General features: G+C 44.9%; 2 protein-coding genes across 4 annotated transcripts in view; one reads left to right on the forward strand and one right to left on the reverse strand.

Annotated features, from left to right (window-relative positions):
* The window catches only part of LOC105922340 (platelet-derived growth factor receptor beta), a 36336-nt gene extending 34379 nt beyond the window's left edge, over positions 1 to 1957 (reverse strand). For all 3 annotated transcript variants that reach the window (XM_036133208.1, XM_036133205.1, XM_036133207.1), the window contains exon 1: positions 1822 to 1957. The gene's annotated coding sequence lies outside the window, so the exon portion shown is untranslated. The remainder of the gene's footprint in view (positions 1 to 1821) is intronic.
* A 1958-nt stretch (positions 1958 to 3915) lies between these two features.
* On the forward strand, positions 3916 to 6089 carry LOC118561265. The gene is made up of 5 exons (XM_036133234.1): positions 3916 to 4164; positions 4274 to 4402; positions 5117 to 5310; positions 5425 to 5572; positions 5912 to 6089. Exons 1-5 carry the CDS (start codon positions 3952 to 3954, stop codon positions 5930 to 5932), a joined length of 705 nt encoding a protein of 234 aa, XP_035989127.1. The 5' UTR covers positions 3916 to 3951; the 3' UTR covers positions 5933 to 6089.
* The last annotated feature ends 12116 nt before the right edge of the window (positions 6090 to 18205 follow it).

Here is an 18205-nt window from a genome sequence, read left to right on the forward strand (position 1 = left end):
TGCATCACATGACGTTACTGTCGAGATGCTCCGTGGCTGTGGGCCACATCCATCATGCAGGTCTACCTGGAGGACTCACCTGTCCTCATGCCCTGACCGCTGTCATTAACAGAGGTAACGGTGTCAGGCCAGACGGCAGGAGTTACAGATGTGACATGATGACAGGCTTTTAACCTGCAGTCAGACTGGAGGAGCTGTAGAGTTCAGCTGCTCTGGTGGCTGCTGCAGAGAAATCTCTCCTCCGCTTTCAAACACTCATGCAGGCTTTGATTTTGTCCTGCTTGGATCTCTGAAATGGACTCTATGGTGGAGCGGGTCGGTCCTTGCCCTCTCACTGGTACTCATAAAGCAGAACCCATCCTCCGGTTCTGGTCTCAGTCCACTGGCTGCCTGTGCATTTTACAGTCCGTTTTAGGATTCTGTTATTTGTTTTTAGAGCTTTACGTGTTCCTGCCCCGTCTTCCCTCTCTGGGAACCTTTGGTCGGCGCCAAGGTCCAAAGGAGGCTCAGAGGGGACCGAGCTTTTAGTGCTCAGAGCTAAGAGATGATCTTCCTGTCACAGACGAGTCCTTCACCGTTCACTTTTAAAACTGCTTTAAAAACATAGTTTGAGTCCTTGAGACACGTTGATTTTACTCAGTTTTATTCTTTGGATCACTGCTTTTTGTTCTTTTTATGTTATAAAACTTTCATCTTTTATATGTGCAGCACTTTGGTTGTTTTAAAGAGTTTTATAAATAAATGCAGAGACGAGCCCTCCTTCATCCCTACCTTCCTTCTCGGTCAGCAGGAGGTCCTGTAGGTACCGAGGTCCACCAGGAAGCTCAGAGGGGGCAGAACCTCCTCTAGCAATCTTTTAGCGTTTTATGTCATTTATATCTTTTTCCATCTTTTAATGGATGTTTATTGTTTGCCGTTTTAGCAGTGTTTGTTTTCCTGTTTTAAGAATAATAATAATAATAATAATAGAACTTTATTGATCTCACAATGCAGAAATTAACTTCTGATTTTAACCCATCCCCCTTGGGGAGCAGTGGGCTGCCATGTGCGGCGCCCGGGGAATAATCTGGGGTTAAGGGTCTTGCTCAGGGACCCAGAGTGCAGGCAGTGGGGATTGAACCAGGTACTTGCATCCTTCTCTGAGTGGAAGCATGCTGCTCTAACCACTAGACCACCACTCCCCCTGAACGCCTAAAGCGTTATTAATAAAGTTGGTTCAGTAAAACGAACATCATGCATCATCCAGAGAACCTGGTTCCTCTGAAGGCTCGTCTTCAAAATCGGACATCTGAGATGTTCTGGTCTCACGGGTCTTCCATCTACTCCAGGTTCAATCCAGTTCTGATGTGATTCTGGCAGAACGCTCGGGCCTCTGATGGTTCTGTAAAAACCACTGGGTTCTTCAGGAACCTGCAGGTTCTGTTTAGAGTTGTGACGGCTGAACCAGTACCAGTTGCTGCTAATGATCAGAGCTGTTTCCCCTTCATGTTGAAGCTATTTTGGGTTGACTTGCTGACCGTCATGATGCTTTAGACAAACACTGAACAGAAACGGATCAGAACTTCGGTGGAACCAAACAGCTGAAGAGTTTCACTCGCACAGTTTCCACTCAGAGATTTTCCACAGGGGGATTTTTTTCTCCCAGACTCCTGGACTCAGCAGCGCAGTGACCTCATGGAACTGAAATGCAGAGGTTAGAACTGCTCCCAGTGTTTACCCAGCAGAACCCGGGCTCTATCTGCAGCAGAACCTGTGGAACCGATCCTCACAACTGCAGAATCAGTGGAAGTTAAACAAGGAAAAGATTTAGTTTATTCAAACCTTCAGATGATGCTTCGCTCCTCTTTTCTCCTGCTGCTCCTCGAGTTTCTGTCACTTCTTCTTCTCTGTCAGGTTTTCATCTCCTCTTCCTCAGCGCTCCTCTTCAGTCTGACTTGGATCCAGACGAGCGAGCGAGAGAGAGAGAGAGAGAGAGAGAGAGAGAGAGGTCTGTTTCCAATTCACCCGCCCGCCCTGTCTCTCTGACAGGAAACGAACTGCGTCCAACACACACACACACACACACACACACACACACACACACACACACACACACACACACACACACACACACACACACACACACACACACACACACACTTGTTTTCCTCCTGGATCTGGACTTGTTTTTGACTTGCACTCCATTTAGTAACTCTGTTTGTGCCAAAGCTCTTTTCCTGCCCTAACAGTTCTGGGACATTTGCTCTGGACCCGTCCTGAGAGGGAAGGCAACTGAAGGAGGTGTGAGGAAACAGACTGTACCCTTTTTTCAAACAGGAGCCAGTTGCATGAGCTGTAGGCATGGATAGTGAGGCTATGTAGAGTAGATCTGAACAGTCAGTGTCTTCCCTGCAGCAGAGAGCTGAAAACACTGCTGCTGTGTGCTGCCTGTGAATGGCCATGGAGCGGTGAGAAGGTCTGGAACCAGAAATTAACTTCCTGGTTCTTCCTGGTAGATGTAAAAATCAACCGGCCAGGCATATTTTTTACCAGCCAAAATATTAATCCTGACCAGACCAATCAACTTTTATCAAAAATTAAGAGTAAGATTGTGTTAATTTTCGGGGGCGTGGCTGGGGGAGTGGCTGACTGGGCCCTGTAAGAGAAATCTTTTTTTCCTGACTTTAATAAGAAAATATTGTAGTTGATTTTAAAAGGCACAATATGAATTATCAGATACACATCCAGGCAATAAAAAACACTACAGATTATCATTATTCTATCCATGTTGGTCTTATTTGTGAATGACGCAGAGTTTCACCAAGCCCATACAATCCGTTCTTTCTATTTTCAATTGCAAATCAAAAAAACGAAAAACAAAAAATGGACTGATTATTTTGTTTTTTATGGTTAAACGAAAAACAAAAAACGAATTGGTTTTTCATATTTCAATTCTAAGCTCAGATCGAAAATACGAAATCAAAAAACGGACACCCAGGCAGAATTTGATAATAAAAAAAAATAATAATAATAATAATAATTTGATTTTAATATTTAATCGGTAGGGTTTACGTGACCCGGAAATAGTTCTTTGTGCGGCAGTTAGGGTCACAGACATATATACGTAGACGCGTCATAGGGCGCAGGTTCGCACGTCAACGTCACCGCCATATTGTATGTGGCAGAAAAAAGTTGAGTTCTGTTATTGTGAACGTGGATCAGAGAAGATGCCTCATTCGGTGCTGCAATAAATACAGACACACACACACACATATATATATATATATATATATATATGTGTGTGTGTATGTATGTATATATATATATATATATATACATACATACATACATATATATATATATATATATATATATATATATATATATATATATATATATATTTGTGTGTGTATGTGTTATGAATATAAGGATCAATTTGTTAAGTCTAAACATTGTGGTCTTCATTATTTCATAAAACCGTGTCACATGTGAACCTTTAGGAACACACTTTTGGGGGGATTATTAAAGAGGTAAAATTAATAATGTGGTCAATAAAGTAAAAATAAACAAACAAACACAAAAGTGATAATGTTATGATAAAAACGTCATATTATGAGAATTAAGGGGGAACATTTCCAGAATAATCACAGTTTGCAGAATTATTTCACTCCTGGAGTAATAGGGCCAGGTTAGATTATTTTAAATACTTTTATTCTTTAGGAGAATAAATTCAGAAGAATGAAGCTAAAGGGATACGAAAATAAACTTGTAATATTACAAAAAAAACACTACGAATACAAAGTATATTCAGAGATTAAAGTCCCTCTGATACTGTTTAAGTGACTGAGTAACTGCAGATTTGCCACATTTAAGATGGCGGACGCTCTGACGCATCACAGCAGGCAGAACCCGCCCAATGACGCGTCTACTCTTATATTATGTCTATGGTTAGGGACCAATGAAGTGGCTACCATGGCGGCGCTAGAACCACACACTAGGTTGATTGAGGAGTTGTTTAACAGCGGGTTGACACACACTAAAATTTCCAGCACATTGCAGCAGATGGGCATCAGGAAATGCTCTAAGATGAGCGTCAGAAGAGTCTGTGCTATGCATGGTCTGAGGAGAAAAGGATCCGTTTCAGACGCAGAGCTAGACAGCGCTTTGATTCAGTCTGTATATGAGGTAAGCTGTCTTTCAGATTTCATTATCATAATCATCCAGATCTCCACTGTATATTTTAAATATTATATTTATATCACACACCGATAGTAAATGTGTTATTCTGTGACAGACTGGACCATCATATGGCAGGAAGTTCATGACCGGCTATCTGTCTTCACTGGGGCTGCATGCAGGAGAGGGTCGGGTTGGAAAACGCCTAAGAGAGCTCCATCAGCCATACCATGAATTCCGACGTCAGGTAATTCTTGTGCTTTAAAAGGTACAGATTTGGTAATGATAGGCTTAATGTTTGAACTTTAAAATGCTACGGAGCTTGGGATAAATCGTGCCAGGGTCTCCCACCTCTCACTCAAAGCTTTCTTATTGGGAAAACGTTAGTTTACATTGAAGAAGCCACAGTTCAAATAGCCTACTTTAACTTCCCATTTCTTCTTTTGAATAAGGCGTCATTCTAGTTAAATAAATGTGCATGTTTCTTATTATTTTGAAGTGTGCAGACTCAGTGAAGCGTGAAGTGATTTCTGCAGAGCGTGATGCAAGTTGAGCGATGAGCGGAGTGAAGGAAACCTTTGCAAAGCAGATTACACACGGAGTGAAGGGGCTGCATCCTTCGAAGGACCCAAAAGCGTGTCCTACGAAGGATGCAGCCCCCGTAGACTGGGTCCTTCTAAGGATGGACCCGACTCACCCTTACCTTGGCGTTACTGATGTTGCCTAGCAACCGAGACAGCGAAGCAGCTGTGAAGCCAAACAAATGGAGCTCGTTGTCTCTACTGTAAATAACTGCACACGTTTTTGTTTTCCCCTTTATATATGCATTAAATTAAATTAGGCAAATTAAAACAAAGCTGCAATATTTGTTTGTTTATTTGTTATTTTTGAAATTGTTACGTATAATTGAGTCATTCTAAAGACATTTTAATAAAATGGTGTTCTAATCTCCCCCTCCCAGGGTGCTCGTAATTTAAATCCTACTCCGTACTATGCTGAATATATGGGCCATAAACTTCATTTAGACCAAAATGAAAAGCTTGGGATGTTTGGAGTTACACATGTGTTGGCTGTTGATGGCTACAGCAGCAAAATTGTTGCACATTCAACCATGCCCATCAAAAACAACCTTGTGATTTACGAGGATGTATATAGGTGAATATATTCACAAATACTATTATTATTGTCTGTAGTATATTACCTTTAAAACATGTACAGTCATTGAATTACTTAAATTCAATGCAGTGGTGTAATTTTTTTTAATGTCAGATCTGCGGTCGTGAACCATGGCATGTGGGACCAAGTTCGGGTTGATCACGTCAGGGAGTTCAACCTGTGTCTTTACATGCAGGAGAGACTGTCAAGATACAGACACAATCTCAGCAGGCCACCATACCTCCAAACCACATCAACAAGGGTGAGAAGTTATAGAAATTATTTGTGATTCATGCACTGTTCCCTTTAAATATTATTAAACAAGATTGAACTCTTCTATAAACCCCGTTGAAACTACTGTACATGTGCAATTACCTTTCCATGGTGCACAGTATGTTTTTATTGTTAATCTTTATTCACATTTTGTGTTTTAGTTTAGTTTTCTATAATCCCATCTGTGGCTTGACATGATTTATTGTCAAACACATACTTAGAATATTAAGATCATACGGATCTTAAAAGAAAAATCAATTATGTGTTGTTACATTTCCTGCTTTTATATTTACCTTTAACCTAAAAACATCATGGACTTTATCAACAGAACCTTCGGGTGGAGAGGTAACTACCCACTTAAACGGGCTCTGGTGCACCTGCTGGACCAAGAGGTTGTGAACATGGAGGATAACCTCACCAGATTCTGCATCTCAAATCTGACATGTCAAGTAAGCCAAATTGGACTTGACAGAGTTGTGCGTTCATGGAATGCACACAAGATACCAGGTATGCTTAGGTGATATTACATGTTTTAGGTCGTGGAATACCCAATGAACTAGCAGCAGATGGCTGCCTGGCTAGAGTGTCTGAGGAGCTGCTGCCATGTGCTTCTGTTGAACCTGTATGAACAAGACTTGGGATCCTCACTAACTTGGGAGTCTGTATTTGGAGCTGATCCATTTTCATCTGAAGAAGACAGATGCCATGCAGAGCAGATCTTTGCAGAGAACTACCCTGACATCTCTCTCATTTTTAATCATGTGGCAAACAATGATGATACTCCTTTCCAAGATGCTTTAATCTGTTTAATGAATGTGACAGCAAGATATGTCTGAAAAAATAAAATTATTTAGTTGTGTTTTCACAGCCTGTAGTCTGCTTGATTTACTGGAAAAGCAAAGAATTTTGTTTTTTTACTTAACAACTTTGAAGTTATTCATATGTTACAAAGCTGCCATGATTTGTTAAATAATTTTGGAAAACTGTATTTCTTTCAACTGTTTTATTCAACCTTTTTAGAATTACAAAAGGTATAAAAAAATACAAAAGCTTAGGATGTAGTTTTAAGTTGAGCTCAAAACTCAACATCACAGCAACAGAATCCTAATTGCTAGTGTTTCCATTTGTACCTTTAAAACAGTGCACAAATATACAACATAATCATTGTGATCCTAACTCATGCAATGCAAATTACAGACTTGAATGGCTTATTTTGGCTTAAATTCTCACAAAAAACATCCTCTTAATTGGTCAATTAAGAACATTCATACTAGGCCATCGACTAACAAATCAAGTTTAAATACCTCAGTCTTCTTTTTTTGCTTCCTTGTAACTGCTGCAAATCTCCTTCCTTCACAGCACACACCTTCCTAGCATTTTGTTTCCAAAAAGCGGCTCCTTAAAAGGAAAATAGTTTATATTGTATTACATAAAATATATTAAATTTTTCAGAAATAAAATAATGCAAAAGTATTTTAGTTAAAATCAGAGAGTTATACATGCTCCTTTATATATTTAGTAATTTACCTCTGGTTCCTTCTGTATCCAAAATCCGTTTTCCCTGACCATCGGTAAGGATGAATGAGTCCTCATGATCAAGAGCATCATTTACTTTACTTGTGATCCCTGTGACAGATGCCTCAAATGCCAAAAATCGAACTGTCAGGGTTTTGCTTGTTTCCAATATGCCTTCCACAAGATCAGCAACAGAGATGGTCCTGAAGATTACAATATGTTTGTAATTTAGACAGACAGACAAGATAGATAGATAGATAGATAGATAGATAGATAGATAGATAGATAGATAGATAGATAGATAGATAGATAGATAGATAGATAGATAGATAGATAGATAGATAGATAGATAGTGTCAGGGTTCTCTGTGTTGGCTGCTCTAACTCTACTCCTCAGGTGTGTCTAGTTGGCTGAGGAGGCGTGGCCCACACCTGCAGCTCGTTGCAGGCGGCTTCCTCTGGCTTCTTAAGCAGAGCACTGGCAGATGGAAGACGCCGGAGCCTTAACCAGTCGTGGTACGACGTGGCCTCTGTCCCAACTCTCGGAAACCAGCTTGTGAGTTTTTTTGTTACGCTTCTTTTTTGAGTAATTTTTTGTACCTCTCTGTTGCTCCAGATTTTGGTGCTTGGATGCACTCACCTGTCTTGACGTCCCGTCCGAAGAAACAGACCAGCAGACCTGTCTGCTCAGATTTTGCTCTGGCGCTCCCCTCATACTTCCTGGAAGTTACCCAGCGAGGCCTGAGATCCCCTTTCCCGGGTTCTGTTGGTTCTGTGCTCACTCTGGTCAATCCATCTGTCAACCGCTGCCGATGAGGTCGCCTCGGATTCCTCGCCAGCTACATCTGCCGCCCTCAGCCACTAGCCACCTATCTCCATCTGAGTAGTCACATAGAGTTCTCCTGACGCTACTTCTTCCCGGTTAGGTCCGCCCAGCCTAATGGTAAGCAGCGCAACTCCTAGCAAGTTTCTTGGCTCTTATTTCAGAAGAACTCACTTGCTCTTTCTTACAGACTCTCCAGCCGTGACGTTCTGACCCAGCCGAGTCACCTGTAGATCCGTCCATAGACCTGCCTGTTTTCCTTTAATAAAAATCTTAAAACTGTGCATTGCCTCCCGTTCGTATCTGCATGTGGACTCGTCACCTGAAAACCATGACAGAAGAAGGCTCCGGCCACCAGAGTCCAGCGGATACGTTCGGGCGGCAGATAGCCGCACAGCAGGAACAAATGCAGTCGCTAGGTTTTGCTGTCAATTCTACTCAGGAACAGCTTCAGAGATTAGCTGCTCAGGTTAGCCTACTTGCGGACACAGTCACTTCCGCGAAGACGTCACCTGTCACTCAAGATCTCGTGACCCCGCCTTCCGACGCTCCGAGCATGGAGAATCAGGTTTGGACTCCACCACTTGAGGGCGCGTCACCTTGTCCGGAGAAATTCTCCGGTGACGGTGGAAGTTGCGGTGGTTTTCTTTTCCAGTGCAAACTGGTGTTTAACCGTTCTCCCCAGACTTTCGCCTCTGATGAGGTAAGGATATCTTATGTCTTACGTCTACTAACGGGTAGGGCTCTTAGGTGGGCCGAGGCTCGATTCCCTGATTGTCAGTCGTTTGGGATTACTTTTCAGGACTTCATTGCTGAATTTAAGACAATTTTTTCACCTGAGTTGGATTCGGCACAACAGTCTCGTCATCTCCTCACTTTGAAACAGCGCGGTCGACGCGTATCTGATTTTTCCGTGGAGTTTCGTACGTTTGCTGCTGCTGCGGGTTGGCAGCCGAGACCGTTAAAGGCAGCTTTCTTTCAGGCTCTAGACGAGTCGTTAAAGGATGAGTTAGCTCGGGTTGAGGAACCTGAGGATTTTGAGGAGTTTGTAGCACTTGCTATCCGTTTGGATTCTCGATTACGCAGCCGAACCCGTTTTAGATCCAACCTTGCCTTGCAATCATCCACCTCCACCTCTTCTACATTTACCAAGAAGAAACCCCGTTCCTTTACACCTCCTCCTGAACCCATGCAGTTGGGGCAGGTTGGTCTTTCCAATAAGGAACGTCAGCAGCGTGTCTCGGAAAACTTATGTCTTTATTGTGGAGGTGAGGGTCATTACCTCAGAGATTGTCCTGTTCGGCCAAAAGACCGAGTCCGCCGCTCTTAACGGGGGGATCGGTGGACAGGTTGGGATCTATTCCCCGGGAGGCTGTTAAGGCGTCATTTGGTTCTCGTTGTTGTTTACCAGTTACTTTAATATTCGACCAGGAAAGTTTTGATGTTTCGGCTCTAGTAGATTCAGGCTCTGATTTTAATCTCATAGACCAAGCTGTAGTGGACCAGCTTCGAGTACCTGTCGATCTTTTACCCGAGCCACTCCAGGTCTCGTCATTAGATGGGCAGAGATTGACTCTTATTACCCATCGCACCCGACCATTGGTAGTGATAGTTTCCGGTAACCATCGGGAACAGCTTTCCTTCTTTGTCTTCCCGGTAAAGCGTTCACCTGTGGTTTTGGGAATAGCCTGGTTAAGGGTCCACAATCCGCAGTTTAATTGGGCTGAGTCCCGACTGGAGTCATGGTCACCTACTTGTCATTCCCGTTGCTTGCAGTCCGCTCGGCCCGTAGCCGTCTCCTCTACTTCCTTGACAGATTCCGGAGACACGATTGACCTCTCTCGCGTTCCAGAGGATTACCACGACTTACGGCAGGTATTTAGTAAAACTCAGGCTTGTTCTTTGCCCCCACATCGCCCATACGACTGTGCGATTGACTTGTTACCTGGGGCCCCTCTACCGGTGAGTCGGCTCTATAACATCTCCAGGTCAGAACGTCAATCGCTTGAGAAATACATCAGTGAGTCTTTGGCTACGGGGTTAATTCGTCCTTCTTCCTCCCCATTAGGGGCTGCTTTCTTTTTTGTGGGCAAGAAGGACGGGACCCTTCGACCCTGTATAGATTATCGCGGGCTTAACCAAATAACCGTCAAGAATAAGTACCCGCTTCCTCTATTATCATCAGCCCTCGAGCCAGTCCAGAATGCCAAGATTTTTACTAAGCTTGATCTGCGCAACGCTTATCATTTGGTTCGGGTGAGACAGGGGGATGAGTGGAAGACGGCTTTTAAGACTCCGTTAGGTCACTTTGAGTACCTAGTCATGCCCTTCGGCTTGTGTAATGCCCCGGCAGTTTTTCAGGCATTGGTTAACGACGTCCTGCGGGATTTTTTGAATGTTTTTGTTTTTGTCTATTTAGATGACATCCTGATTTACTCTCGTGACTTAGAACAACACAAGCAACATGTGCGACTTGTTCTCCAGCGATTACTAGAAAATCGCCTGTTTGTAAAAGCCGAGAAGTGTGAGTTCCACCAGACTTCAGTTTCGTTCCTCGGTCTTGTTTTGGAAGGCGGTCAAGTGAGGTCAGACCCAGAAAAAATAAAAGCAGTAACGGAGTGGCCAGTTCCTGAGTCACGTAAACAGCTTCAATGTTTCCTTGGGTTCGCCAATTTCTATAGGCGTTTTATCAGGAACTACAGCCAGATAGCTTCCCCGTTACATGCTCTTACCTCCACCAAGGTCCCTTTTATCTGGAGTCCTGAAGCCGATGAGGCATTTAATCGACTTAAGTCCCGTTTTTCCCAGGCTCCCATACTCGTTCACCCTGATCCTGCGAAACAATTCACCCTTGAAATAGACGCTTCAAACACAGGTGTGGGAGCGGTCCTATCCCAACAGTCTGAGATAGATAAAAGGTTACACCCTTGTGCATTCTTCTCCCGTCGCTTGTCCCCTGCCGAGCAGAACTATGATGTAGGCGATCGTGAACTGTTAGCCATTAAGTTAGCATTGGAGGAGTGGCGGCACTGGCTAGAGGGATCCGAGCAGCCCATCATAATATGGACAGATCACAAGAACCTCTCCTATCTGCAGACAGCCCGTAGACTCAACTCAAGGCAAGCCCGTTGGTCATTATTTTTTTCTCGTTTCAACCTCACCATAACCTACAGACCAGGCTCCAGAAACATTAAACCAGATGCTCTGTCTCGTCAATTTGCCCCATTTGAACAAGAGAAGGAGCCGGAACTTATTCTTCCCCCCACATGCACTGTTGGAGGTCTGCATTGGGATCTGGAGGACAGGATTAACCAGGCCCAACTATTAGATCCGGATCCTGGTACGGGTCCACCGGGACTAAAGTATGTTCCCCAATCTGTTCGTCCGGAGGTTTTACGCTGGTGTCATGATGCTAAGTTTTCCGCCCATCCGGGCATTTATAGAACCCAGTCTCAGGTGTCCCGGCGATTCTGGTGGCCATCGTGGACCAAGGACGTCAGAGACTATGTTTTAGCTTGTCCTGTCTGCGCCCAGAATAAGTCTTCTAACCAGCCACCTTCTGGGTTGTTGAATCCTCTTCCTATCCCCAAACGTCCATGGTCCCACATTGCCATTGATTTCGTTACTGGACTCCCTGTTTCCCAAGGCATGTCAACGATTTTGACTGTTGTTGACCGTTTTTCGAAGTCTTGTCATCTCATTCCCATCCGTAAGCTACCTAACGCCCTCCAGACTGCCCAACTCCTCATTAAACATGTTTTCAAGCTCCATGGTATCCCTGTTGACATTCTCTCTGACCGGGGTCCCCAGTTTATTTCTCAGGTCTGGCGGCACTTTTGCTCTGCTCTGGGTGCCCGTTACACGCTCACCTCCGGATACCATCCTCAAACCAACGGCCAAACAGAACGAATGAATCAACAATTAGAGACCACTCTCCGTTGCCTCATGTCATCTTCACCTACCGACTGGAACAAGTTTTTGCCTTGGGTATGCCCTGAACTCTCACATCACCTCAGCCACGGGACGTTCACCTTTTGAAGTTGCCTTAGGATATCAACCTCCACTCCTACCCACAGACGAACTCAGGATTCCCTTCACCTCCGTCAACGACTATATTGCTCGCTGCCAGAATATATGGAAAGAGACGGTTACAGCACTCACTCGCACCGCAGAGCGGAGTAAGAGGTTTGCTGACCAGCACCGCAGACCAGCTCCCCATTATCGCCCTGGTCAGAGGGTTTGGTTATCATCCAGAGATGTATTGACTAACCCATCCGCCAAGAAGCTTGCTCCCCGGTTTACTGGTCCCTATGAAATAGAGACCGTTATCAACCCGACCACCGTCCGCTTACGTCTTCCCCCTCACTCTCGTGTTCATCCCACTTTTCATGTATCCCAGATTAAGCCCGTTTTGGACAATGATTCATACCCTCCTTCCGGACCCCCTCCACCCTCCCAGGACAGTCAGAATCCTCGCGTCATCAGGGTTGTGGATGCCCGTCGACGAGGTAGGGGTCACCAATACCTCGTCGATTGGGAGGGTCGCAGCTCTGGGAATCGTTCATGGGTGTCTGCAGCTACCATCGCCAATCAGGATTCGATTCGGGATTTCTGGTCTACTCAGCCCAGCACTTCTTCGTCTGGGCCGCCAGGAGGCGGCCGTTGAGGGGGGGGGGTAGTGTCAGGGTTCTCTGTGTTGGCTGCTCTAACTCTACTCCTCAGGTGTGTCTAGTTGGCTGAGGAGGCGTGGCCCACACCTGCAGCTCGTTGCAGGCGGCTTCCTCTGGCTTCTTAAGCAGAGCACTGGCAGATGGAAGACGCCGGAGCCTTAACCAGTCGTGGTACGACGTGGCCTCTGTCCCAACTCTCGGAAACCAGCTTGTGAGTTTTTTTGTTACGCTTCTTTTTTGAGTAATTTTTTGTACCTCTCTGTTGCTCCAGATTTTGGTGCTTGGATGCACTCACCTGTCTTGACGTCCCGTCCGAAGAAACAGACCAGCAGACCTGTCTGCTCAGATTTTGCTCTGGCGCTCCCCTCATACTTCCTGGAAGTTACCCAGTGAGGCCTGAGATCCCCTTTCCCGGGTTCTGTTGGTTCTGTGCTCACTCTGGTCAATCCATCTGTCAACCGCTGCCGATGAGGTCGCCTCGGATTCCTCGCCAGCTACATCTGCCGCCCTCAGCCACTAGCCACCTATCTCCATCTGAGTACTCACATAGAGTTCTCCTGACGCTACTTCTTCCCGGTTAGGTCCGCCCAGCCTAATGGTAAGCAGCGCAACTCCTAGCAAGTTTCTTGGCTCTTATTTCAGAAGAACTCACTTGCTCTTTCTTACAGACTCTCCAGCCGTGACGTTCTGACCCAGCCGAGTCACCTGTAGTTCCGTCCATAGACCTGCCTGTTTTCCTTTAATAAAAATCTTAAAACTGTGCATTGCCTCCCGTTCGTATCTGCATGTGGGCTCGTCATCTGAAAACCATGACAGATAGATGTTAAAAGTTTTGTCACCTTTGATATGTCTTTGTCACTGGTGCTCTTGGAGAAGGCCTTGCAGTTAGAGCTGAACCAGCAGCAGCACTAGATGGGCGGCAGAAGGCGAAGGGGACAGGGTTCAGTGGTCCAGGCACACTGGATGGCTCCCCCACAGCATCACTCTCTCCATGCGCTTCATAATGGCCCCTTACTATGAGGTCAATGGTGCTGAAGTGACCATCATTTCCAGGAAATATGGCAACATTGGTGTCATCAGTGACGTAGACACTGGAGCCATGAACCTTTGCAAAAGTAATAATATATGATTTATAATTAACATTACATCAAATAAATTAACTCAAGTAAATGACCACAAATGTGCAAATAGATAAATAGAAATATCAAAATTAGCAAAAGGTAAAACAGCAACCAAACAAAATGAAAAGCATTTAAACTATGGCAGAGAGAGACTGCATTTGATGTAACTATAACAAAATGAAAGAAGAATATGCCAGTAGAGCAAAAGGCTTATGCAGCAAAATAGAGGCTATGCTACGTTGTGTGGTAAAAGTACAGTGCACAGAAAAGTTACAAGAAAAAAATTATACCTGGAAAATCCTGCTGATTTTTTCGGTTGTCATGTCCTCATCCTTTAGAGTCACACGCTTTGATCCTCGAAACAACACGTAACTGTCCATGGCTGATAGGTCCGACTGCCTTATCTAGTCCTGTTTGATCGAACGTAGTGGGGGTAACAAGCTAATGTTTGTTAGCTAACGCTCCGCCAAACTTTCAGGTCACGTAAACCCTACCGATTAAATATTAAAATCAAATTCTGCCTGGGTGTCCGTTTTTTGATTTCGTATTTTCGATCTGAGCTTAGAATTGAAATATGAAAAACCAATTCGTTTTTCGTTTTTCGTTTAACCATAAAAAACAAAATAACCAGTCCATTTTTTGTTTTTCGTTTTTTGATTTGCAATTGAAAATAGAACGAAAGATACACGGATTTACACGGATTCCATACGGTCCAACCTTTTTCATTCAGCTACCACACTTAAAGCACGCTGGGTTCACGCTGCGTCTGATCCAGCTGCTGGATAAACAGTGGGGAAAATGAATAAATAAAGACTCCTTTTCCTTTATAGGGAAGAGGAGGAATGATGGGTCTGAGCTAAAACCCCTGATGTTACAAGTTCCTTAAAATGACCCTTAAAAGTGTGCACCTAAATTACATGTAACGTAATTATGCGCACCTGGATTAACTTGTAAGGCAGCAGCCCACCGAGGCACCGCTGGTTCTGTGTGGTTAAAACAAAAGAGCATGAAACACAGCTACTGACTCTCCTACTGACTTTAACTGCCATCTTTTGCTGCGGGTGTGAGGACATTAAACGTAGTGATTCACCTTTTGAATAGTGACCGCTGATAAAAGCACCTAGCTCCGAGGGAAGGGAGGAGAGAGGAGCAGTTAGAGCGTTGAGGCACAGAAACTAGTTAAAAATGCAGAATTAATAAGAACGGAACTTATAAACAGACTAAGTGGCGTTTTAGACTGTATCTGGTCAGCAGATCTGTTTCTGATCCAGCGTGCAGCCATGACTGGTTCTGAATGAAGGCTTCATCTGGCAGCAGCTCTCCTACTTCCCTGCTGCTGTACGCAGTACCGGACGGTACCGGCTTACTTTCACCGCTGGTTAAGATCAAAATTATTTATAACTCTGATCGCTCTTCCTGCTGCTCTGATAACACCAACTGTAGCAGGAATAATTACTGATGGCCACAAGCAGTGAAAGAAGCTGAAACAGCTCCACAGAAGTCGGGTTTAGACTGAGCTCTGATTGGACAGAGCTATGAACGCATCATCCGGAGTCCTTCCACTAAGACTAAGAACGTAGAGAACATGGACTCGGTTCTGAAGTCCTTCCACTAAGACTAAGAACGTAGAGAACATGGACTCGGTTCTGAAGTCCTCACTAAGACTAAGAACGTAGAGAACATGGACCCGGTTCTGAAGTCCTCACTAAGACTAAGAACGTAGAGAACATGGACCCGGTTCTGAAGTCCTCACTAAGACTAAGAACGTAGAGAACATGGACTCGGTTCTGAAGTCCTCACTAAGACTAAGAACGTAGAGAACATGGACCCGGTTCTGAAGTCCTCACTAAGACTAAGAACGTAGAGAACATGGACTCGGTTCTGAAGTCCTCACTAAGACTAAGAACGTAGAGAACATGGACTCGGTTCTGAAGTCCTTCCACTGAGACTAAGAACGTAGAGAACACGGACCCGGTTCTGAACTCCTCACTAAGACTAAGAACGTAGAGAACATGGACCCGGTTCTGAAGTCCTTCCACTAAGACTAAGAACGTAGAGAACATGGACCCGGTTCTGAAGTCCTCACTAAGACTAAGAACGTAGAGAACATGGACCCGGTTCTGAAGTCCTTCCACTAAGACTAAGAACGTAGAGAACACGGACCCGGTTCTGAAGTCCTTCCACTAAGACTAAGAACGTAGAGAACATGGACCCGGTTCTGAAGTCCTTCCACTAAGACTAAGAACGTAGAGAACATGGACCCGGTTCTGAAGTCCTTCCACTAAGACTAAGAACGTAGAGAACATGGACCCGGTTCTGAAGTCCTCACTAAGACTAAGAACGTAGAGAACATGGACCCGGTTCTGAAGTCCTTCCACTAAGACTAAGAACGTAGAGAACATGGACCCGGTTCTGAAGTCCTTCCACTAAGACTAAGAACGTAGAGAACATGGACCCGGTTCTGAAGTCCTCACTAAGACTAAGAACGTAGAGAACATGGACCCGGTTCTGCAGTCCTTCCACTAAGACTAAGAACGTAGAGAACATGGACCCGGTTCTGAAGTCCTTCCACTAAGACTAAGAACGTAGAGAACATGGACCCGGTTCTGAAGTCCTCACTAAGACTAAGAACGTAGAGAACATCGACCCGGTTCTGAAGTCCTTCCACTGAGACTAAGAACGTAGAGAACATGGACCCGGTTCTGAAGTCCTTCCACTAAGACTAAGAACGTAGAGAACATGGACCCGGTTCTGAAGTCCTTCCACTAAGACTAAGAACGTAGAGAACATGGACCCGGTTCTGCAGTCCTTCCACTAAGACTAAGAACGTAGAGAACATGGACCCGGTTCTGAAGTCCTTCCACTAAGACTAAGAACGTAGAGAACATGGACCCGGTTCTGAAGTCCTCACTAAGACTAAGAACGTAGAGAACATGGACCCGGTTCTGAAGTCCTTCCACTAAGACTAAGAACGTAGAGAACATGGACCCGGTTCTGAAGTCCTCACTAAGACTAAGAACGTAGAGAACATGGACCCGGTTCTGCAGTCCTTCCACTAAGACTAAGAACGTAGAGAACATGGACCCGGTTCTGAAGTCCTTCCACTAAGACTAAGAACGTAGAGAACATGGACCCGGTTCTGAAGTCCTCACTAAGACTAAGAACGTAGAGAACATGGACCCGGTTCTGAAGTCCTTCCACTAAGACTAAGAACGTAGAGAACATGGACCCGGTTCTGAAGTCCTCACTAAGACTAAGAACGTAGAGAACATGGACCCGGTTCTGCAGTCCTTCCACTAAGACTAAGAACGTAGAGAACATGGACCCGGTTCTGAAGTCCTTCCACTAAGACTAAGAACGTAGAGAACATGGACCCGGTTCTGAAGTCCTCACTAAGACTAAGAACGTAGAGAACATGGACCCGGTTCTGAAGTCCTCACTAAGACTAAGAACGTAGAGAACATCGACCCGGTTCTGAAGTCCTTCCACTGAGACTAAGAACGTAGAGAACATGGACCCGGTTCTGAAGTCCTTCCACTGAGACTAAGAACGTAGAGAACATGGACCCGGTTCTGAAGTCCTTCCACTGAGACTAAGAACGTAGAGAACATGGACCCGGTTCTGAAGTCCTCACTAAGACTAAGAACGTAGAGAACATGGACCCGGTTCTGAATTAGCACCTAAATCCATCACAGACTTGTTATCAGGGCATCAACCCTCCAGACCACTCAGGTCTTCTGGCTCCAGCCTGCTCTGCAGAACCAGAACCAGAACCAGAACCAGACATGGAGAAGCAGCATTTAGTTCCTATGCTCCACTGATCTGGAACAAACTCCCAGAAAACTGGAAAAGTGCTGAAAGCCTGAGTTCCTTTAGATCAAGATTAAAACACGTTTGTTTAGGATTGCCTTCAACTGTTCTAGTTAAACTGTTTTACTGAAACATCATTTGTTTAACTTTGTTGTCCAACTGTTTTAATATTTTCTTTTACTTTCTATACTCCCATGTTTTATTTTGTTTCTACATTTCATTCCAACTTGCTTTTATTCTGCTTTATTTTCCTATATTTTAATGATGTAATGGCACTTTGCATTGTCTTTGTACTGAATGTGCCATCAAATAAATTTGCCTTGCCTCTTGGGGGTTCTGCTCCGGTGAACACGGGTCACTTGCCTGGTAGCTGTGCTGCTCCTGGGTGTGTCTGGGTTAGGTCCAGGGGTTCTTGGGGTGTGTTGTCCTTAGGTGGGTGTCCTGGTGGGGCCTCGGTGTTCTGGGGGCTTGGGTTCTCTGGAGTATTTTGTTGGAGGGTTGGGCTGGTGTATGACCAGGTGCCTGGCTCTACCCGTGGCCTCTGGTGCGCTGGCGGGCCGTGGGGCCTGCTGAACTGGGAGGGGGACACGGGGGGATTATGGACATTACCATGTCATGGCAGATGCTCTCCCCTTCTGCTAGTGGGGGGATCGGGGGGGGTGGTGGTGGGGGGGGTGGGGGTGA

This window comes from Fundulus heteroclitus, unplaced genomic scaffold, assembly GCF_011125445.2.
Source record: "Fundulus heteroclitus isolate FHET01 unplaced genomic scaffold, MU-UCD_Fhet_4.1 scaffold_59, whole genome shotgun sequence".
NCBI classification, from domain to species: Eukaryota; Metazoa; Chordata; class Actinopteri; order Cyprinodontiformes; family Fundulidae; genus Fundulus; species Fundulus heteroclitus.

Bases quoted from the DNA above. Each gene is read 5' to 3' on its own strand.
- LOC118561265 (XM_036133234.1), top strand. From the start codon at position 3,952: ATGGCGGCGCTAGAACCACACACTAGGTTGATTGAGGAGTTGTTTAAC. The intron at 4,403-5,116 runs GTAATTCTTGTG...TCCCCCTCCCAG, and splicing joins ACCATGAATTCCGACGTCAG to GGTGCTCGTAATTTAAATCC. The intron at 5,311-5,424 runs GTGAATATATTC...TTTTAATGTCAG, and splicing joins ATTTACGAGGATGTATATAG to ATCTGCGGTCGTGAACCATG.